At 41.7% G+C, this 18,734-nt stretch overlaps 3 protein-coding genes across 3 annotated transcripts; 1 reads left to right on the top strand and 2 right to left on the bottom strand.

The window, feature by feature from the left end:
• Positions 1 to 160: 160 nt before the first annotated feature.
• On the bottom strand, positions 161 to 5,607 carry LOC127607346 (translocon-associated protein subunit alpha-like). The gene is made up of 9 exons (XM_052075560.1): positions 5,451 to 5,607; positions 4,398 to 4,520; positions 4,236 to 4,322; positions 4,037 to 4,164; positions 3,503 to 3,637; positions 3,213 to 3,289; positions 2,069 to 2,147; positions 931 to 1,024; positions 161 to 832 (listed from the first exon to the last, which is right to left on the bottom strand). The coding sequence occupies exons 1-9, from the start codon at positions 5,518 to 5,520 to the stop codon at positions 768 to 770; spliced, it is 858 nt and encodes a 285-aa protein (XP_051931520.1). The 5' UTR covers positions 5,521 to 5,607; the 3' UTR covers positions 161 to 767.
• Positions 5,608 to 7,522: 1,915 nt separating this feature from the next.
• LOC127607344 (uncharacterized) lies at positions 7,523 to 9,367 on the bottom strand. The gene is made up of 3 exons (XM_052075558.1): positions 8,463 to 9,367; positions 7,885 to 8,203; positions 7,523 to 7,611 (listed from the first exon to the last, which is right to left on the bottom strand). The coding sequence occupies exons 1-3, from the start codon at positions 9,297 to 9,299 to the stop codon at positions 7,604 to 7,606; spliced, it is 1,164 nt and encodes a 387-aa protein (XP_051931518.1). The 5' UTR covers positions 9,300 to 9,367; the 3' UTR covers positions 7,523 to 7,603.
• Positions 9,368 to 16,764: 7,397 nt separating this feature from the next.
• LOC127607341 (ammonium transporter Rh type B-like) lies at positions 16,765 to 18,414 on the top strand. Its single transcript, XM_052075541.1, has one exon. It carries the CDS (start codon positions 16,792 to 16,794, stop codon positions 18,244 to 18,246), a length of 1,455 nt encoding a protein of 484 aa, XP_051931501.1. The 5' UTR covers positions 16,765 to 16,791; the 3' UTR covers positions 18,247 to 18,414.
• The last annotated feature ends 320 nt before the right edge of the window (positions 18,415 to 18,734 follow it).

Below are 18,734 nucleotides of genomic sequence, written 5' to 3'. Positions count from 1 at the left end.
CCGTCCTCCATCCCCCCGCTACCTTGATGCATCAAAAATTCAGCACACTGATCCGGTATCAGTCTTTTCATCTGCTTATCTCCATGCAGGATGTGTTAATAATAGAAAAGGATGCTCATCCATCAAAGACTTCAAATGCCACAAAAGGAAAACCATCCGATTGTTTTGGCGTCACATTTATTCTTCTCAAAAAATGTGTTTGAACAGCCCCTATTAAAGAGTCCGCAGAAACCTTTAAGACACCAAATGGAATTTTCTAACAACCTGGAGTAAAATCTGTTTGTTCGAATTGCAGCTGCCGCCACCCCACCACATTTGAAATGTTACTTCTAGGGCAAAATGTATATTTTTTAAAAATCATAATTTCATTGCACTGTTGTACACTGTGCAATTCCGATAAAAATTCAAATTATATTTGTTGGGCTTTGTGAGGTCCTGTGAAATGGCACGGAGAGATATGGCACATAGTGAGGATCCAGTTGTCTCATTATGGTAACTGCACAGCATTTCTATGCCAAGATGCTTTCAGCCACACCCATTTCCTGCCCTCTTTTTGACATTCACACATAAACATTCACACTGTTACAAAAAAAAACATTAAAAGGAATGACAATTCAGTTCAGCTAGTGTCGAGGTGGCAACTCTGAGAGTCGCAGATCAGAAATTGAAGTCCAAACGCTTGTTTTCCATCACGCATCAGAAACGTGCGAGGAAAAGAGCTTTGAAATCTCATGGACTTCATGTTGATTGAGGGCAAAGCAACAGCTTTATTGATCCACTCCAGCTGCCCGCTTGGCTCGTTTCCGTGGCGAAGTTTTGGGGGAAGCTTTGTCTATAAGATAGAAAGCACATATTTGGAAAATGAATGTCAGTGCAAACTGGCAAGACAGATTTCCTGTTGGCGATTAGGGTGGGGGGGCAGGGACCTACTCATGACATTGAGAGTCTCCTGAGGAATCCAGCTGATGTCCACATCGTTCATTCCGCCGGTGCCCTTCTCTAACTTTACCGGGATTCTCTTTTTCTGAAAAACAGAATTAACAACCTTCTTCATATTCCTCCGCAGGGACACAAATCAACATGGCGTATGAAGCCATCAATGATCTATTTTCCATGTTTAGCTTCAACTATTTATCGCAGACAGACAGACTTTGATTATAGATCTTACTCTGAACTTTGCAATGTGACCACCACTTGAACCTTATGAGGTGACCTTGACTTGAACTACCTTAGCAACGAAATAGTGTTGATGCCTTTCGTGAACATAGACCAGACAACTCTAAGTGCGTCTCCGAGCTAGATTGCGGTTTCCCACTTACAGCTGTGTTCCAACCAAAGCATTAAGATGACTTTAAGAAATATTGTAACAGCTAGAGCATCTATCATCATGTTTTATGAAGACAAAACGTTGAGAACATTAAAATGATTAAGGGAATGAAACTGAAACCAAAAACATTAAAACAGTCATCCAGAAACAGAAAGGGTGATGCCCATTACAGAAAAGGAGTTACGCCCCGCTTAGCATATGTAAGACTTGTATAGGGACGCTGCTTTTGCGCATTTGTGCCTTGACCACAACGATTGCTTGTATCACACATGTGCCCTGAACGTTCGTTCAGTAAAGCCTCTTGCAAGAACTTCTCCGCCTCTGATTTCGCACCTCACCTAAGCCCAAATCAAACGAACATGCGGAGGACCTGGAGGGTGATCAGAGGACGGTGAAAGGATCCCGCCGTGTCCACAATAACCTCTCCCTCCAACAAGTACCATTGGAACCTCTGAATTCAACTAAAATTTCCAACGCAAATATGCCTCTGACGTGCAAAACAGGGTCATTTGAACCAGCACGTGATATACATTCGGACTTCGCAGCTCAGCGGGCATTTAACTACCAACTCCGCATCAACCCTCATTTGCATTTCAGACTATTTAACAGTTTAACGTTTGTTTTGACATTTAATAAACATGTTTTAAAAAACTGAGCATTTCTGAATGGATTGTTTTCAACCATTAGACTTACATTTCATAGCTTCATAGTTGATTTAAAAAAAAAACAAAAAAGACTTACCGTCCGTGATTCCAGTACCTGGTACATCGCAAAGAGCATCAGCGCCACCAGGCCGGTAAGGAAGATGTACATAAACACTCTGCAAGTACATGACATCGTAGTCATTAGTGTGTGTCCATTGTTCTAAGTGCAAGAAACATTTCTCTCTGTTTAAAGCCATTCGGTGGGCAATCTATCAAGTCAGCAATTGATGAATGGAGCATGTTGAAATACATCTGCAAAACATGCAATGAACAAATAGATGGGAAAAAAAGAGTACAAACAGGAGACACAGTCCATTCATCATATTTTTGAAGGAAACTGAACAAAGGGGTTCGGACTACATCTTGTTCCGTCAAGTATGCCTGACTAAAAACAACGTGTTTTGCCACCAATCAGCATAATTACATCATTCATCTTCTTCTGAGCCGCTTGATCCTCATTAGGGTCGCGGGGGGTGCTGGAGCCTATCCCAGCTGTCTCCGGGCAGTAGGCGGGGGACACCCTGAATCGGTAGCCAGCCAATCGCAGGGCACACAGAAACGAACAACCATTCGCACTCACACTCACACCTAGGGACAATTTAGAGTGTTCAATCAGCCTGCCACGCATGTCTTTGGAATGTGGGAGGAAACCGGAGCACCCGGAGAAAACCCACGCAGGCCCGGGGAGAACATGCAAACTCCACACAGGGAGGCCGGAGCTGGAATCGAACCCGGTACCTCTGCGCTGTGAAGCCGACGTGCTAACCACTGGACTACCGGGCCGCCCCATAATTACATCAGTTCTGTTAAAAAAAAAAGGTTTATTTTTCGGCATGTGTAAATAAAATAAAGCTATGGATGCCCACTTGCTCACAATATATGTATTTTTTTATGTACCGGTATATAATAATCTACATTTCAAACAAGCTCCTGATTTAGGATTTTGGGAGGCATACGATGATGAGTTTCTGTGGATTTTGTTGCACTGAAAAATCAGACAGACCAATTTCACAGCTCCTTTTACGGTTTGGCACTAAAACACGTTGGGGAATTGAGGGCTGGGACTGTCTGTGGGTATCATGTGGAAAATGACCTGCGAATTGTTTACACGATGCAGAGATATAAAAATAAGGCTTGGCGCATCTTTTCTTGTCACAAATATCAAGAAAGGAATGTCTTACGTTTCACCATCCAGGCCTTCTTCTTTCTCAATGATGGTGACAGTCTGGTTGTAAATGGCCGTCTGAAACACAATGCCCTGCAGGACAATTGTAAACATCGGGAAGAAGCGATTAGCTATTTCAGATACGCGTGTCTTTGGAACTGAACTTAAACAAACCGTACAAAGTTGTTGTGCAAAGTATATCTGGAGCATCTTAACCAAACAGCTTTCCACACATTAGCTAAATAACGCTTAACTGGAATAGGAATGAATGGACTCGATGGACAAACAGACACTGTACTCTCTAACCTCGGTGTCATGATAGTTGAGGAGAATAACAAGACCAAATGGACGACCGGCCATGGGCTGAGCTGGGATGAAAGAGTATTCGAAGGAGGCTTGCGCGCCCGGATGAACCACCGTGCTCAGAGGCAAAGCTGTGAACTACAACAAACATATGAAATAAAGTTTCATTATGAAAAAGCTGCCTTGTTCATTCTGGCAAACTCGTCAGTTACCGATCGTTGAAATTTCCATTATGCAGAAGTGATTGTGAATTGTTTAATGAAGCCTTTCACGATGCACGGGAAATACACCAGCCGTTCGGGAAAATATGTTAATTCGACAGAAATTCCCCGCCCTTCATACAGAGATTTATTGGCTTTGTAAAGGCCTATTTTTGGATAAACCCTTACAATAGATTGTCCAGGGTGCCTCCATCAAAATATACATATACAGTATTAACATTCACAGGCAGATATAAATAATTACGATACACTGAACTTGCAAAGCAAAAAAAAAAAAAAAAGTGCCGGGAGGTTTTGAATGGTGATTCTGACTTACGTTCTGAACGTAGAACTGGAAGTCCTGAGGGTAACGGAAGGTTGCTTCTAAGGAATCAACGGTGAAATCCTGACTTCCCTTATTGGTGAAGCCCACCAGAAACCTCACAATTTCATTAGCGGGAAACTCTAAAGTATTCAGACAAGGAGATGAGTATTAAAATACAGTGGTGAGCCCCCTCTATCAAAATCAGATTCACCTTCTCCTGTCGTGAAGACAATGGTTGTGTCGGCATCAGCGTGAGATGTTAACATTTTATCATCTCCTTCAGAGTCGTCGTCATCCCCTTCCTGGAATACAACGCAACGTGACATTAAAGATAGAGTGGGAAATAACACTGCTCAATTGTTAATTACGTTACGTGCCGAGCTTTGGATCTGGTCTTCCTCCACCGGCATCTCTTCTTCTTCATCTTCTTCCTCCTCATCGACAGATGCATCTGGGTCTACGTCCTCGGCAGATTCAGTATTGGCGGACACTCGGCCTGCACACCAATGAAAAAGAAAGGAAATCTGATTTAAACCTTGTAATTTTGTTCTCCTTGATACATTGAGGCCAAGTGAATGTTCATTTATTGGCAGCTAAATCCAATTTTGAAAAGACTTTTGCGAACAATATTTCCAATGAACGTGAATGACCACTTGCACGGTTTCATCTCGCTACAGTACTGTTTGATGATATGCACACACACACTGCTCACCTGCAAAAAAAAATCTACCTCAAGCAAAGAGACTGTGTACAGTACTTAGTTCTAAATAATTGCACCAATATAGAATCAATTCTCACATGCTTTGGAGCGGTAGTTGCACTCCATGAGTAAATGAGCAGAAGAGAAGTATTTGTCGTAAACAACCTGATTATTCATTAGAATTATTTAATCCACTTTATGAATGCATTATTTGTTCAAATTCCTATTTGAGCAATTCCTAATAGACATTAATACAGCGGCCGAGTGGGGCGGCGTGACCTATGACGTCAGACAACGCTCCAAATACAAGTTAGCTTTTCCCCACACTATGGTGACGTGTCCCATCAAGCGTGAGTACCGAAGTGTTGCTACATACACACACTTCAACTTTAAACAGACGAATATAAAACATCTGCTTCCTCGCCGGCGGAACAATTCACCTCTGCGTGAGCACGCATGCGATAAAACCTCACGCTTCACACAAACAGACGTCGATAACGTTCATTCATTCCAAACGACGAATGGTAAACCTTGACTGGAGGCGATCAACGTCCATGAAGTTTATAGTTTCAGATAATGAAGAAAAGTAGTTTAGAATGCGTACACCTAACTGCTGGCTTCACATCTTCTCGTGGTAAATATGCCACGTCGATGTATTTTGTCTAATTCACATTTTAACAGCACAAAAGTAAAAGCACGGCAACACGCAGTCTGAAAAGAATTTACCCATGGATATCAAGCCGCAGGGGAAAGCCAGGAGGAGCAGCAACACCACTTTTGATCCAAAAGTGAACATTTTTGCAGCGTGCTTGCAAACTGAAGTTAGTTACACATCAGCGTTCAGCAGAAAAGAGAGACGCGGTTCAGAGGGGCGTGGCTAAGAAAAGTTAGACCCGCCCACTGTCAGTCCTTTACGGAGCCCCTAAGGGGACATGGAAGGAAAAAAAAAACTTTGCGAGATCTCGCAAAGTAATGCGAGATCTCGCAAAGTAATGCGAGATCTCGCAATGAAAGATTGCGAGATCTCGCAAAGTAATGCGAGATCTCGCAAAGAAGTATTGCGAGATCTCGCATTACTTTGCGAGCTCTCGCAATACTTTATTTATTTATTTTTAATGGTCGTTGACTTGCTTCCGGGTCATCGTACGTGCTTCCGGGTCATCGTACGTGTAAACGCAGACAACAGTTATGGAGTGTGTTCTTTTCCTGCGCGTTGATCTACTTCCGGGTCAGCTTGGCGAATGTTGACTGTCGTGCGCGGCTAATTTGAGCGACTACACACGACATCGGAGGGGGAGAGAATAATGGAGGAGGACTTGGAAAACTTCTTGCGATCAAGAAATGTCGCTCAGGTGGACATTACATAAAGTCATGAAAAGCGACATGAAAAGCGACAAGGTGGGCATACACCCATACACTAACATAATAAGCGTAGCAATAGCAAAATGGACACTGGCTCCGACACGCTCACTTTCTCTACTGTTAATTTTCTGTTTTGTAAATACACTACTGTAGTGCAAACCGTTTGATTCTTTTGAGAAGTAAGAAAAGCATTACATAAATTATATTATTATTATTAATCCTAGTAGTATTCATCGTAGTAGTAATTTGTCATGCAGACCTCCAAATACAGTGAGAAACTAACTTGGCGGGGAAAGTGAAGCTAGCATTTCAGGGAAAGTGAAGCTAGCATTTCTATATACTCTACCTGTACTGTTGATGTTCTTAGTTCTTACAATAATGACTTTATGTAACACAATTTTAAAAAGACATCACAGTTAGTAAATGTGCTGCTGCTTCCTGATGTATTATTATTATTATATTATGTAATATTGAATACAAATAATGATGACTGCTCTGTACCATCACTCATGTTACATTTGTTAAAAGTTATTAATTAAGTCAAAATTTCAAGTATTCATTCTCACAATTTATCTTTGCAGGTTGACATGGAGGTAATTTCTCTGATGACTGAAGAGCAAATGGGCAAATATATCACTTCCTATGGTGATCGAATAGCTGTCCTTTGCTTTTGTCAACAAAAAATGTCCAGGGGTGATAATGAAATGCTCCTCCAAAGATTGAGAGACAAAATAAGATCGAGGAAAAAAGGTGTACTGGGTGGATCTCCAAGTGTGCTCCAAAACCTTGATGAGAAAATGGCAAGATTTAAAAATTTTATTGGCTCTGTTGTTCATTTGCACTTTTGAGATGTAAAACATCTGGCATAGTTAACCACGTGAAGGGCAGTCTGCAATTGTTTTCCATTTGTGTATTGTGCATTATTAAAATGCAATCGATTCTGTGTTAGTTCTCCATTCCTTCCATTTTCTGCACCACTTATTCTCATGATGGTTTCAGGCAAGATGGGAGTTTTCAGTTTTACCCAAAGGTCTGAAGTTGTACATTCCATTTAAAATGTTGAGATTAATGTTTGTAAGATTTTGTCGATGTGAATAAAATTTGTTCCAAATCATTCTTAACAGTTTTTTTAAACACAAGAAACCACCTGCTGACGAAAGTGAGGAGTGACAATTACGCAGTCATCATTTACATGCAGGTGAAAATTCAATTGGGATGATGTACAATTGTGTAGGAATACTCCTCAGCATCCACGTTGGTTAAGTATTTGTGATTAAAGTCAGGAACCAAGAAAGAATGTTTATTTACACCAATAATGCTTTGACAGACAAACATTTTATATTGTAGATCAAATATGTTGTCCTTATACTGTACAGGTAGAAAAACAGCAGATAAACAATGCTTTTAATTATGATGGGTATATATTATTTGTCATAAAGTCTTTCAATTATCCTTTGAAGGTGAAGTGATAAAAGAAATGACAATGGTCAAATTCAGGCTTCAATAAATGTTACTTCTCACACCAGTTGAGGAGCCGTAATATAGTTTGGTCCAAACACCAAGCAATACATAGATTGCTGTAATTTATAAAGTGTATGCAGAAAATTGGTGAAGATTGCACGGCTGTCTGTCCTATGTGTTGTGTTATTTTGACCTCAAAATGGCGCCGTGAGAGTGGCTGCCTTTTCAGGAGCTCCTATATTTTGTATATTTTATATTCTTCCTTTTATAAATTTGCTGCTGTGAATTGGGAATTTCTCCATTGCGAGTCTAATAAAGGGTTTCTTATCTTAAAGAGTAGCGGTGAGGGCCTCTCTGAGGTGTAAATACAAGTTCACAGCCTGAAATGGATCTTTTGGTGGCATTAGATCGGACTGGGCCATTAAAAAAGCACACAATGCAAATACATCTGGATCACAAGGCATGGTCAAACGAAACACACACTGGCTTTTGCACAGTTGAACTTGTTCATTGTCAACCGGGGAGAGGAAGTCCGTTGTACCATAAAGTTCAGGTAACGTATACATCACGTTGGGCCGACCACTGGGGACATTCATGTTCTTTGAGGGCCTGATGAGATGGCTGTTCCAAACTAAGGCCGTGTCATCCAACTCATCCTGTTGAAAATAATATACAGCCAGATTAAATAAGAGTTGCACAGTCATATCGGCTTTTATGAGCAAGAACTTTTAGCGTGAAGCTGCTTTTTTGTCTCACTCCTCCCCTCTCATGTGTACCACATCTCCCCAACTTTTCCTTCACCTTCACCACACACCATTATCCCCTTGGGTGTTCCTGTCCACTTTCCCATCAACTCACTCTCACATACAAAAATACACATTTAATTAACGAGTCTATCAGAATGTATGAACTCACCTGAATAAGTCCCATGCAACAAAATTGTAGGATGTTTTTGTCCAGAAATCCACCATCAAAGAAGCCATTGTCTCTGAGGTCTGTGAAGAGGGATAACCAGAACTCCATGCACTGGCTGCGAAGAAACCGCCACCAATATTCAATTCTTTGATTGGCGCTGCTGGCTCCATCCAAGTAACTGTCAAGAGTGCTGCCTGGCGGTATTGGCACGAGGAAACGCTGAAAGCCTTTGACGTGACCATTTTCAGTCCCAAGATCAGCTCGAACGATTCGAGGACAACCCCCCAAACGGTGCACAACGTCGATGTAGTAACCCCCAATCAACTTCGGGTCACTACTAGTTATGTAGGCATTGAGCCACATTATTTTCCTTGAAAAACCATCAATAGCCCCATTGATACAAATTCCAAATGGTTTCAGTTTGTCATAGGAGTCCATGTGCCATATAAAATTGGGCCCTTTGGAGAAGTAGTTTCGCCGTCTCAAACGTCTTGCTTGCCTTAACGACACTCCTCTCGGATCCAACTCTTTCAGGACCAGACGAACGTCCTCTTTCCTGACAAGAAGTCCATATTCTCTGCACTTACTGTACATCCACCTGTAACCGTGTAGTTGTCCGGAATGCTGCAATTGGTTGCGAATGAAGTCAACCAGGACTGCCAAGTCATTGAACGTTTTCCGACGAAATAGTCCTCTTTGGTTCAGCACTCGCTTCAAATGTCTTTCACTTATTTGGAAACCGTACTTAACATCAAGAACAGATTTAATGTCTTTGTATTTCAAGCCGATTTCAAAGTAAAATTCTATTAAACTCACGAACGGTTGAACACGCTCCATAACTGTTGTCTGCGTTTACACGTACGATGACCCGGAAGCACGTACGATGACCCGGAAGCAAGTCAACGACCATTAAAAATAAATAAATAAAGTATTGCGAGATCTCGCAATCCTTCTTTGCGAGATCTCGCAAAGTAATGCGAGATCTCGCAATCCTTCTTTGCAAGATCTCGCATTACTTTGCGAGATCTCGCAATCTTTCATTGCGAGATCTCGCATTACTTTGCGAGATCTCGCATTACTTTGCGAGATCTCGCAAAGTTTTTTTTTTCCTTCCATGTCCCCTTAGGGGCTCCGTAGTCCTTAGAGGAGGTGGCCAGAAACTTAAAACGTCTTGCCAGAGTTCAAGTACAGACGACCCCCGAATACTCACGATTTGGCACCCGCGGATTCACCTAATCGCATATTAGTGGTTAATCAGAATTGAAAAAAAATATGTTTTTGGGGCTGGGGTGTGTGTGTGTGGGGGGGGGGGGAGGAGTTTTCCTGATGTGCAATAACAACATAGTGACAAGAAACCTCATTCAATTTTGAGCATCATATTTAGCATCATATATCGATCGAATCAATCAATCAATCAAACTTTATTGATACAGCCCTTTTCATACATAAAATGCAACTCAAAGTGATGTACAGTTAAAACATTTCAAAATTACACCATAAAAAGAGGAACCCCCCCTCAACGTACACAAATATATATCCCCACAAGCAAACCTATATTCCCCCACACACGCACATGCACACAAACATAAGAACCTTGCACACATAGCCTAATGATCCTGATATTAAAAAAATAGATGGCAAGGCACAGAGAAAAAAAAAAACAGAAAATATGAGGAAAAAACATTTAAGTCTTGTATAAAAGTGCGTATAAGGTACATACTAGAGCTGTCAAACGATTAAAATATTTAATCTAATTAAAAATGCAACTGTCATAATTAACTCAAATGGACTAAAAAATTAATCGTGATTACTCACACATTTTTTATAGTTTCTGAATTTCCTTTTACATGTTTTTGTCCTATTTTTCCCCCATTTTAATGCTCTCATCAACATGGAATCATGAATCAGTTTTCTATGTGCCAAATGCAAATGTTTACTGAAATAACAATTTCAATTTTCAATTTTACATGATCTCCCCGGGCCTGCGTGGGTTTTCTCCGGGTGCTCCGGTTTCCTCCCACATTCCAAAAATATGCATGGCAGGCTGATTGAACACTCTAAATTGTCCCTAGGTGTGAGTGTGAGTGCGAATGGTTGTTCGTCTCTGTGTGCCCTGCGATTGGCTGGCAACCGATTCAGGGTGTCCCCCGCCTACTGCCCGGAGACAGCTGGGATAGGCTCCAGCACCCCCCGCGACCCTAGTGAGGATCAAGCGGTTAGGAAGATGAATGAATGAATGAATTTTACATGAACATTTTTCACTTGGAGCAGTTATTCACACATAATCTCTCACACAATATTACTGTCCATCAATAACGGTGCAAAAAATATTTTGTCACACAACAGCTGCTTTAACAGCTTTTTTTTAATGAAATCAAAACAGAGCAATATAATATTATAAAGTGCACATCTAAGGTACACTAGTACTCAGCCTATAGTGGATTTAAACCATGGTTGCATACTTCGTTTCTCTCAAGTTTGCTTTCAACACAGCAGTCTGTTTCTGTATGTTTGTTGAAGAATAACGAGACACCGGACACCAGTGTTCATTATGTGCCGCTGTATTCAAAACTGCCCGCCGTACAAAAAAGCGCACGCACTTCTCCCGTGCTGCTGGGGCAAACCATTCTGAAAGGGGTGGGGGGGTCACTCCCCCTAACACAGTCAGGCTATGTTGATTGTGTTGGTCCTTCTTGTGCGGAAGTCTTTCTACAGTTTTTGTGTAGACCTCATTTCGAATGACATCACTGGACACGTTTTATTTTAGCTAGGTCGCTACCACTGTCAGACAAACACAGAGTAGCTCCACCCGCTCTATTTATATGGACGCAGAACACTGTAACCTTCCACACAAAATAGTCCCAAACAAGTAACATCCGCTTGTGACGTGTGCCGTGTTAATCTTGCGAGAAAAAATTTAATCCCGTTAAAATTCATTTAAATTAATGCCAATTAAAAACGCGCTAAACTGACAGCTCTAGTACATACAAATGCAATATCATTTGAACGCAGAAATTCAGATTGTGAAGCAGACATGCAGTTCACATTCACCATGATGCTATACTAACTGTGTTCAATAGTCAATTGAAAATGTCCCTGTGCCAGAAGGAGATAAATGTCATGCAATTCCATGAACGTCCCTGTCTATTTTTTTAGTCTCCTACTACTCTAATAATCCCACTTATCCTGTTCACAGGGTTGTGAGTGACCTGGAGTCTCTCGCAGATTACCTTCAGGTGAGATGTCCGCTACGCCTGGGAAAGATCACCAGTCCATTCAGACAAATAACCATTCATACTCACGTTTACACAAATGGACAATTTAGGGTTGTCAATGAACCCATGCATGTTTTTGAAATGTCTTAGGAAGTCAAAGTACCTGGAGAAAAACATACAAAAACAGGGAGAATATGATAATTTCACACAGGAAGGCCGGAGATTCAAACCCGCAAGTTCAGAACTGTGAGGCGGATACACTTTTACACTCTGCTAACCAAGTATCGCTGCAGTAAAAACAAAATGCAACCTTTAGATACCACATTTCTTTTGGCATATATCTTGGTTTAAAACTTTCCCCGCTGTCAACTTTTGATAGCAGCAATTATCAAAATATGTCTGTTTGAGTAGGTTCAGCTGCAACACATTTTTTTGTTGTTTTAGTCAGGATTTTTCTGCACCTGCTTTTCTTCATTCATCTTTCATTCATCTTCCGAGCCGCTTGATCCTCACTAGGGTCGCGGGGGGTGCTGGAGCCTATCCCAGCTGTTTTCGGGCAGTAGGCGGGGGACACCCTGAATCGGTTGCCAGCCAATCACAGGGCACACAGAAACGAACAACCATTCGCACTCACACTCACAACTAGGGACAATTTAGAGCAGGCATGTCCAAAGTCCGGCCCGCGGGCCAAATCCGGCCCGCGGTCGAATTTCATCCGGCCCTCGGCCCCTGTCATAAAATCAGTGCCGTCTGGCCCGCAGGTTGGGTGCAATGGAACACGTGTTGCATTGACTGAGGTCTCGTAGACTGGTGAGTGATGTTTCATAGAGTACTGCTTCCCTCTAGTGGCTAAATGAGTAATAGCATTCACTAAATGAGTAATAGCATTTAGACACTAGAGGGCATCACTCACGAGTTAACAAGACATCACTGCGTGTTTATATTGACTGATATGTCATATTCCAAATGATCCTTGCAGTTGTGGATATGTGTATTGCTTGCTCATTTCCCTGTTGTTTGAGTCAAAGGTTTTGTGACTATTGAAAAGTCATGGTGATACATTTTATGTTTCAAATCAATCAATTTGCACTCAGGAGACTTCTGTTTAAGAAAAAGTCAAGTGAATAAGCAGTTGCATGTGATATACCTGTTTCAAATGAACCAAAAGAAATTCTTAAGATTGTTGAAATTAAAATTAAAATGGAAATGTGAAACAGACTGGCTTACTAAAATTTGTTGAACAATATTGTTGTTCAATGTAAAGAATGTCAGCCAAGGTCGGCCCCCCGACATTTTACCACATAAAATCTGGCCCCCTTGGCAAAAAGTTTGGACACCCCTGATTTAGAGTGTTCAATCAGCCTGCCACGCATGTTTTTGGAATGTGGGAGGAAACCGGAGCACCCAGAGAAAACCCACGCAGGCCCGGGGAGAACATGCAAACTCCACACAGGAAGGCCGGACCTGGAATCGAACCCGGTACCTCTGCACTGTGAAGCCGACGTGCTAACCACTGGACTACCGGGCCGCCCCCTGCTTTTCTTGATGTTGTCAATTATTACATATTCACAACCAATGTTCTTCTTTTTGACATGGTGTTTATTCTCAGCCTGTGGTTTACTGCAAAAGCGCACTTCCTGTGTCTTCTTTTCCCTCGTATGCACCATCCCTCAAAGACGACAACAGTTGCTTGCAAGTCACTTTGTCGAAAGCGAGCGAGTAAACTGTCTGTTTGCGATCAGAGAATCATGAACATGAAAAACTGTTCTTATAGAACAATCCCACAAGGTAAGCGTTGAAATAGATAAATAGATATAGAAGTACAGTATATAATGTATGTATATATATCTCCTAAATACTACTTTACCTACAGATCTAATATAAGAGCTGTTGTGATAGTTCTGCTTTTACGCCGTACTTGCCATATTAAGTATGTAACACATTTCTAATGATTACTATGTGGGTCTTTGTTGTCACATTGTTGCTCATTTTTAAAAAGAGCAAAAGCTCATCACAACACCTGTTTGTGCAGTAGGTTATCCAGTGAATAAAAAAGACAAGTGAAATATTTATTGGCATGTATTATTTTGTTGAAAATAGGATATATCTAATAAAAGCATAGTCCATGTATTTTTCTTCTCTCTTTTGACAGATTGGAACCCTTTTTGTATGCCACCTTTATTCTGGGTGACCAGTGGATTACTGGTACTCTCATTGTTTGGCAATATTCTTTTTTGTGTTTTAAAATCATGTCTCCCAGGTAATCAATTTCTTCAGCTTTAAATCAAATGAAGAAATGCATTTTAATCATCTTAATTTGATTTGTTCTTTCGTATGATTGATTAGAGAAAAAAACATATTGGTCAAGGAAAAGACGAAGGTATTTCCATTTGACCTGATCAAAAGAAAATTTTATGCACTTCAAAAAAAAATCCAGCCAAGCGATTTGACAATAAATTAAACCTCCTTTTATGTGCTGTTTTAGTCAGAGTCTTCAACAGATGCAAGGTTCTCCAATATATGGAAACGTTAGCTCCATGCAAACTAGTAAGTGATTTTAAGAAATGTCCTCTTCCATTATAGATTTGTGATGTCTTTCAAGTATTTCATCTCTCCGTCCTCAGGCACAACTGCGATTCCTGAAATCAACCCTCCACACGTGGCGGTTAGTTCGTCATCTTTGAGGGATCAACTGAGCTCAAACTCTGAGTTACAGGTTTTAAATTACTTTTATTTTTTCATGTCTGAAAAATTATTGCATATCCTATCATCACATCTGATAAGAAATCTAAGAACTGAGCTCTATGGCCACTGTGGACTCGTCTACTTTACAGTAATTCTATAAATAATTCCAAAAAGCTAAATAGAGCTTAACACTCTTTAAAGAATGGATACAAAAACAGTCCAACTTTCTTGCAGAAACAATGACAATTTAGCACATTGATCTTCAACTGTAAACGTGCAGTTACAAATAAAGCTGCACCATCTACTATATATTAAATAGATACGTGTAAATACTGCGCAATAATCAAGCATTTTCTATGAGGCAATTACATTGAGATTATATTTCTTTCCCCTTTTCAGCCACAAACTACCGACTGTTATGCCAACCTAAACCTCAAGGACCCTCAGACCAAGTCTGCTTGCAGCTCTTCTCAGATTCAGTACTCAACCTTGCTTCAGTCTGATGAGTCGAGAGAGGAAGAGAAAGGAAATGTGCGTTCCGCTACCACTGTGTCGGATGTGTATGCTACTGTGCAAACCAAGCGCACCAAAACAACTGATAAGGCAGATAGTGCCAAAGACCACGCCAATCACATTTGACAGTGGTTGCCACAGGTTTGAAGTGTAGTGTCAAACTAGAACCTCTAGATGACACTGTTGTTCATTGATTTGTGTGTGAGCATGAGGATGCGCGCGCGTGCGTGTGCGAGCGGGTGCGTGTGCGTGTGTGTGTGCGCGTGTGTGCGTGTGTGTGTTTCATTATTTTTTTGTAATAATAATCTGTTTGTGTGATGTAGTTGATACCACACAATCCTACCTTGGGGCTGAAATCAATAGTAAAAATTTGTAACTAATTTGGATGAGTTTTATTAGGCCGATAGCAACTCTGGCTTCCCCTCTACCTCTCCTCTTGAAGTCGTTTTCTTTTGCCCACAAAAATTCAAGTGGAAGTGTTAGCAGTCACCTAAAATTTCTTATCCTAAAACATACCAACTAGGTTAGAAATGAAGTAACGGTAGCCCTCTGAACCACCATGTGACTGTGATGGACCAGCCCAAGTTCACCGATGATGGCCCAATTTGGTCATTAGCACAACTTTCAGAAAAATCATTATAAAAATAATAACCACAAAATAATTTGTAACGTTGCATGTAATATTAGCTATGTTTATGAATTAAGGATAAGGATCAGCAATATGTCACTTTTTTCTGAAACGTTGTAGTTCTAAATTGCAATGGATGGTAAAATCTGTACTGTGCAAGCTTTTAAAGATCAAACTTTAAAAACAAAAAGTGAACATATCTCGAAAGCCTGTTGCGCGGGGGGAAAAAAGTGAAGACGTTTTTGTTTTAGCTCAGTGTTAAAAATGTGTTTAGGAATACATTAATCGATCTCTGATTAAAACTTGCTGTTTACCAGGGTAATATGCTGTATTTAAAGGGATGCATTGAGTACTTTAACCTGTTTAATGATTTCGTTTGAATAGCTTTTGATTCACCCTTTCTTTGTTTTCTTATCATAATGATTATTTTATATAATTGTATTTACCTGTCCTGGTATCAGTCATATTTTTAGAAATTAACTTTGTTAATCATGATGGATAAATAAATACTGTACTGTAGTCAATTACAATCACTCTTGATTTTGTCTGTTCTCAACTCTCCTTTCAGTCTTAAGTGTTTTCTCATCACTGGTGTTTCCTGACAAGATTATCAAGATAGTTCACACTTGATTGATTGAGGGCGGCCCGGTCGTCCAGTGTTTAGCGCATCAACCTCACAGTGCACGGGTACCAGGTTCAATTCCAGCTGCGGCCTCCCTGTGTGGAGTCCGCATGTTCTCCCCGGGCCTGCGTGGGTTTTCTACGGGTACTCCGGTTTCCTCCCACATTCCAAAAACACGCATGGCAGGTTAATGGAACACTCTAAATTGTCCATAGGTGTGAGTGTGAACATGGATGATTGTTTGTCTCTGTGCCCTGCGATTGGCTGGCAACCTCTTCAGGGTGTCCCCCGCCTACTGCCCGAAGACGGCTGGGATAGGCTCCAGCACGCCCTGTGACCCTTGTGAGGATAAAGCGGTTCCAAAAAATGGATGGATGATTGATTGAGCCACTTCAAGCCAAACAACAGCTGTGTAACCAAAATGTTATTTTATGTATTTATTGTCCCTTTTTTATTGTGCCGCATCATGAGAGGAGAGAAATTTCCATTTACGAGAGATTAAAGTGCGGCCACCACAATTTTAAACAACCTGTCACCTATCGGGCTTGGTCACCTATCGGGCCCAGTGCTATTTAACCATTGTTATTAGCCTTTCTTATCTGATAAAATTGAGTATAAAAGGCGGTACAAGTTTAACCAAGCGAGTATGAGACCAGACCGTTGTTCATGCATGTTACCATGAAAGCGTCAAGAAGCTTACGAGTGCGTCTGCCAGCATTGGTGTTAGTGTTAGAAGTCGTCATCCTGACTCTTTATGCTGTCTTTGTCACCTATGACGACAACGCCAATGCCAAGCTGCAAAGCAACGAGACCAACCCGATGGACAATAGCGTGTATCGCGACTATCCTTTCTTCGCTGACGTCCAAGTGATGATCTTCGTAGGCTTCGGCTGCCTGTTGGCCTTCTGCCGATTCTACGGTTTCAGCGGAATGGTTTTCAACTTTCTGACGGCCACCTTTGCAATCCAGTGGGCGATCGTCATCCAAGGCTTCCTCCAGTTTTACCACGATGGGAAAATTCACCTTGGCGTTATCAACCTGCTCTACGCGGAATTTGCATGCGCTGTGGTGCTTATCTCCTTCGGGGCCGTGCTCGGGAAGACCAGTCCGGTGCAGCTCCTGGTGATGGCTTTGCTGGAGATCCCCGTGTTCGCCGTGACAGAGTGGGCCGTGTTGAAATACATCCGCATAAACGATGCCGGCGGCAGCATTCTTATTCACTTGTTTGCCTGCTACTTTGGTCTCGGCGTGACATTTGTGCTGTATCGGCCGGCCCTCAATAACGGCCACTCCAAAGAAATCACCAGCTACCATTCGGACATCCTGTCTGTCATGGGAACCTTGTTCCTCTGGGTGTTCTGGCCCTCATTCAACTCTGCGCTCACCTTAAAAGGTGACGATCAACACAGAGCAATCCTGCACACTTTTATCGGCCTGAGCTCGTCCACTCTCACTGCATTTGCACTTTCTACAGTGTTCAATAAGAGAGGCAAGCTCACAATGGCCGACATCCAGAACGTGACTTTGGCAGGTGGCGTGACAGTCGGAGCGTCAGTGGACATGATGATTTCTCCTTCGGCTGCCTACGCTTTGGGCATCATGGGCTGCACTGCTTGTTTTTTTGGATACAAGTACCTCAGCCCCTTTTTAGCACGACGCCTGAGGATCCAGGACCAGTGCGGCATTCATAATCTGCACGGCCTCACGGGCCTCATTTCATCCACAGCCGGCATCTGCGCCATCCTGCTAGCCACTGAGGAAACCTACGGGCCCAGCATGTACCAGATCTTTTCCCACCGTGCTCCACCCGAGGGAGATCCAAAGCTGCTGGAGCTTCAGACGCTGATCCCCGGGTTGAAGCCAGGCTTGGGGCGTACGGCGCAAGAGCAGGCTCTGCACCAAGTCGCGGCGATCTTTTCCACCATTGCGGTTTCCGCTGTTGGCGGGGTGCTGACCGGTTTGGTCTTGAGGCTGCCATGCATGGCTTCCCCATCTGATGAGGACTGTTTTGATGATGAGGTGTTCTTTGATATGCCATCAGATTTTAATAGAGTGGAAGATATCAAGAACTCTATAACTGGCAATGATGGTGATGTCCATAAAAATAAATTAGCACCATGAAATCAAGATCTTTGCAGCCATACCAATGCTTCACTGCCATTCTGTTGGTAAATATGAGTCATTTATTGTGTGATCTTTTGCTACAGTCGATGTTATGATGTCAATCATTTTGACTGTTATTTCAATTGATTTCATACATTTTTAAAGTAAAGGTGCAGACTATTTTTTTCCAAACACCTCTACATCAAACAAAACATTTTCGCTGCATCAGTCATCAATTTTTATATTTCAACGATGTTGACTAAAATTAGGCAGAGGAGCAGTATAGCACATATGTGCACACCGTTTGAAGATTGCATGACTAATTTTTCACAGTAATGTCACTTTGATCATCAGTAGCTTACTTCTTTTGATGAAAAGTGGCTGATTTTCATCGCTTCTGCAAGGTAATACCACCGTGTGTGATATTCATGTGCTGTATGCTTTGCCACCCGACTTACAAACTAAATTTGCGATGTTCAAAAAATGACAACCTGTACTATCACGCA

This window comes from Hippocampus zosterae, chromosome 9 (genome assembly GCF_025434085.1).
Source record: "Hippocampus zosterae strain Florida chromosome 9, ASM2543408v3, whole genome shotgun sequence".
NCBI classification, from domain to species: Eukaryota; Metazoa; Chordata; class Actinopteri; order Syngnathiformes; family Syngnathidae; genus Hippocampus; species Hippocampus zosterae.
This window is presented reverse-complemented; position numbering and strand designations above follow the sequence as displayed.

What these genes read in the sequence shown, in the direction of transcription:
- LOC127607346 (XM_052075560.1), bottom strand. Translation starts at nt 5,520, where the DNA reads ATGTTCACTTTTGGATCAAAAGTGGTGTTGCTGCTCCTCCTGGCTTTC. An exon ending in CTGCGGCTTGATATCCATGG is followed by an intron (nt 4,521 to 5,450) that starts GTAAATTCTTTT and finishes ATTGGTGTGCAG; the next exon opens with GCCGAGTGTCCGCCAATACT. An exon ending in GGAGACTCTCAATGTCATGA is followed by an intron (nt 833 to 930) that starts GTAGGTCCCTGC and finishes TCTATCTTATAG; the next exon opens with ACAAAGCTTCCCCCAAAACT.
- LOC127607344 (XM_052075558.1), bottom strand. Translation starts at nt 9,299, where the DNA reads ATGGAGCGTGTTCAACCGTTCGTGAGTTTAATAGAATTTTACTTTGAA. An exon ending in GTTGCATGGGACTTATTCAG is followed by an intron (nt 8,204 to 8,462) that starts GTGAGTTCATAC and finishes TATTTTCAACAG; the next exon opens with GATGAGTTGGATGACACGGC.
- LOC127607341 (XM_052075541.1), top strand. Translation starts at nt 16,792, where the DNA reads ATGCATGTTACCATGAAAGCGTCAAGAAGCTTACGAGTGCGTCTGCCA.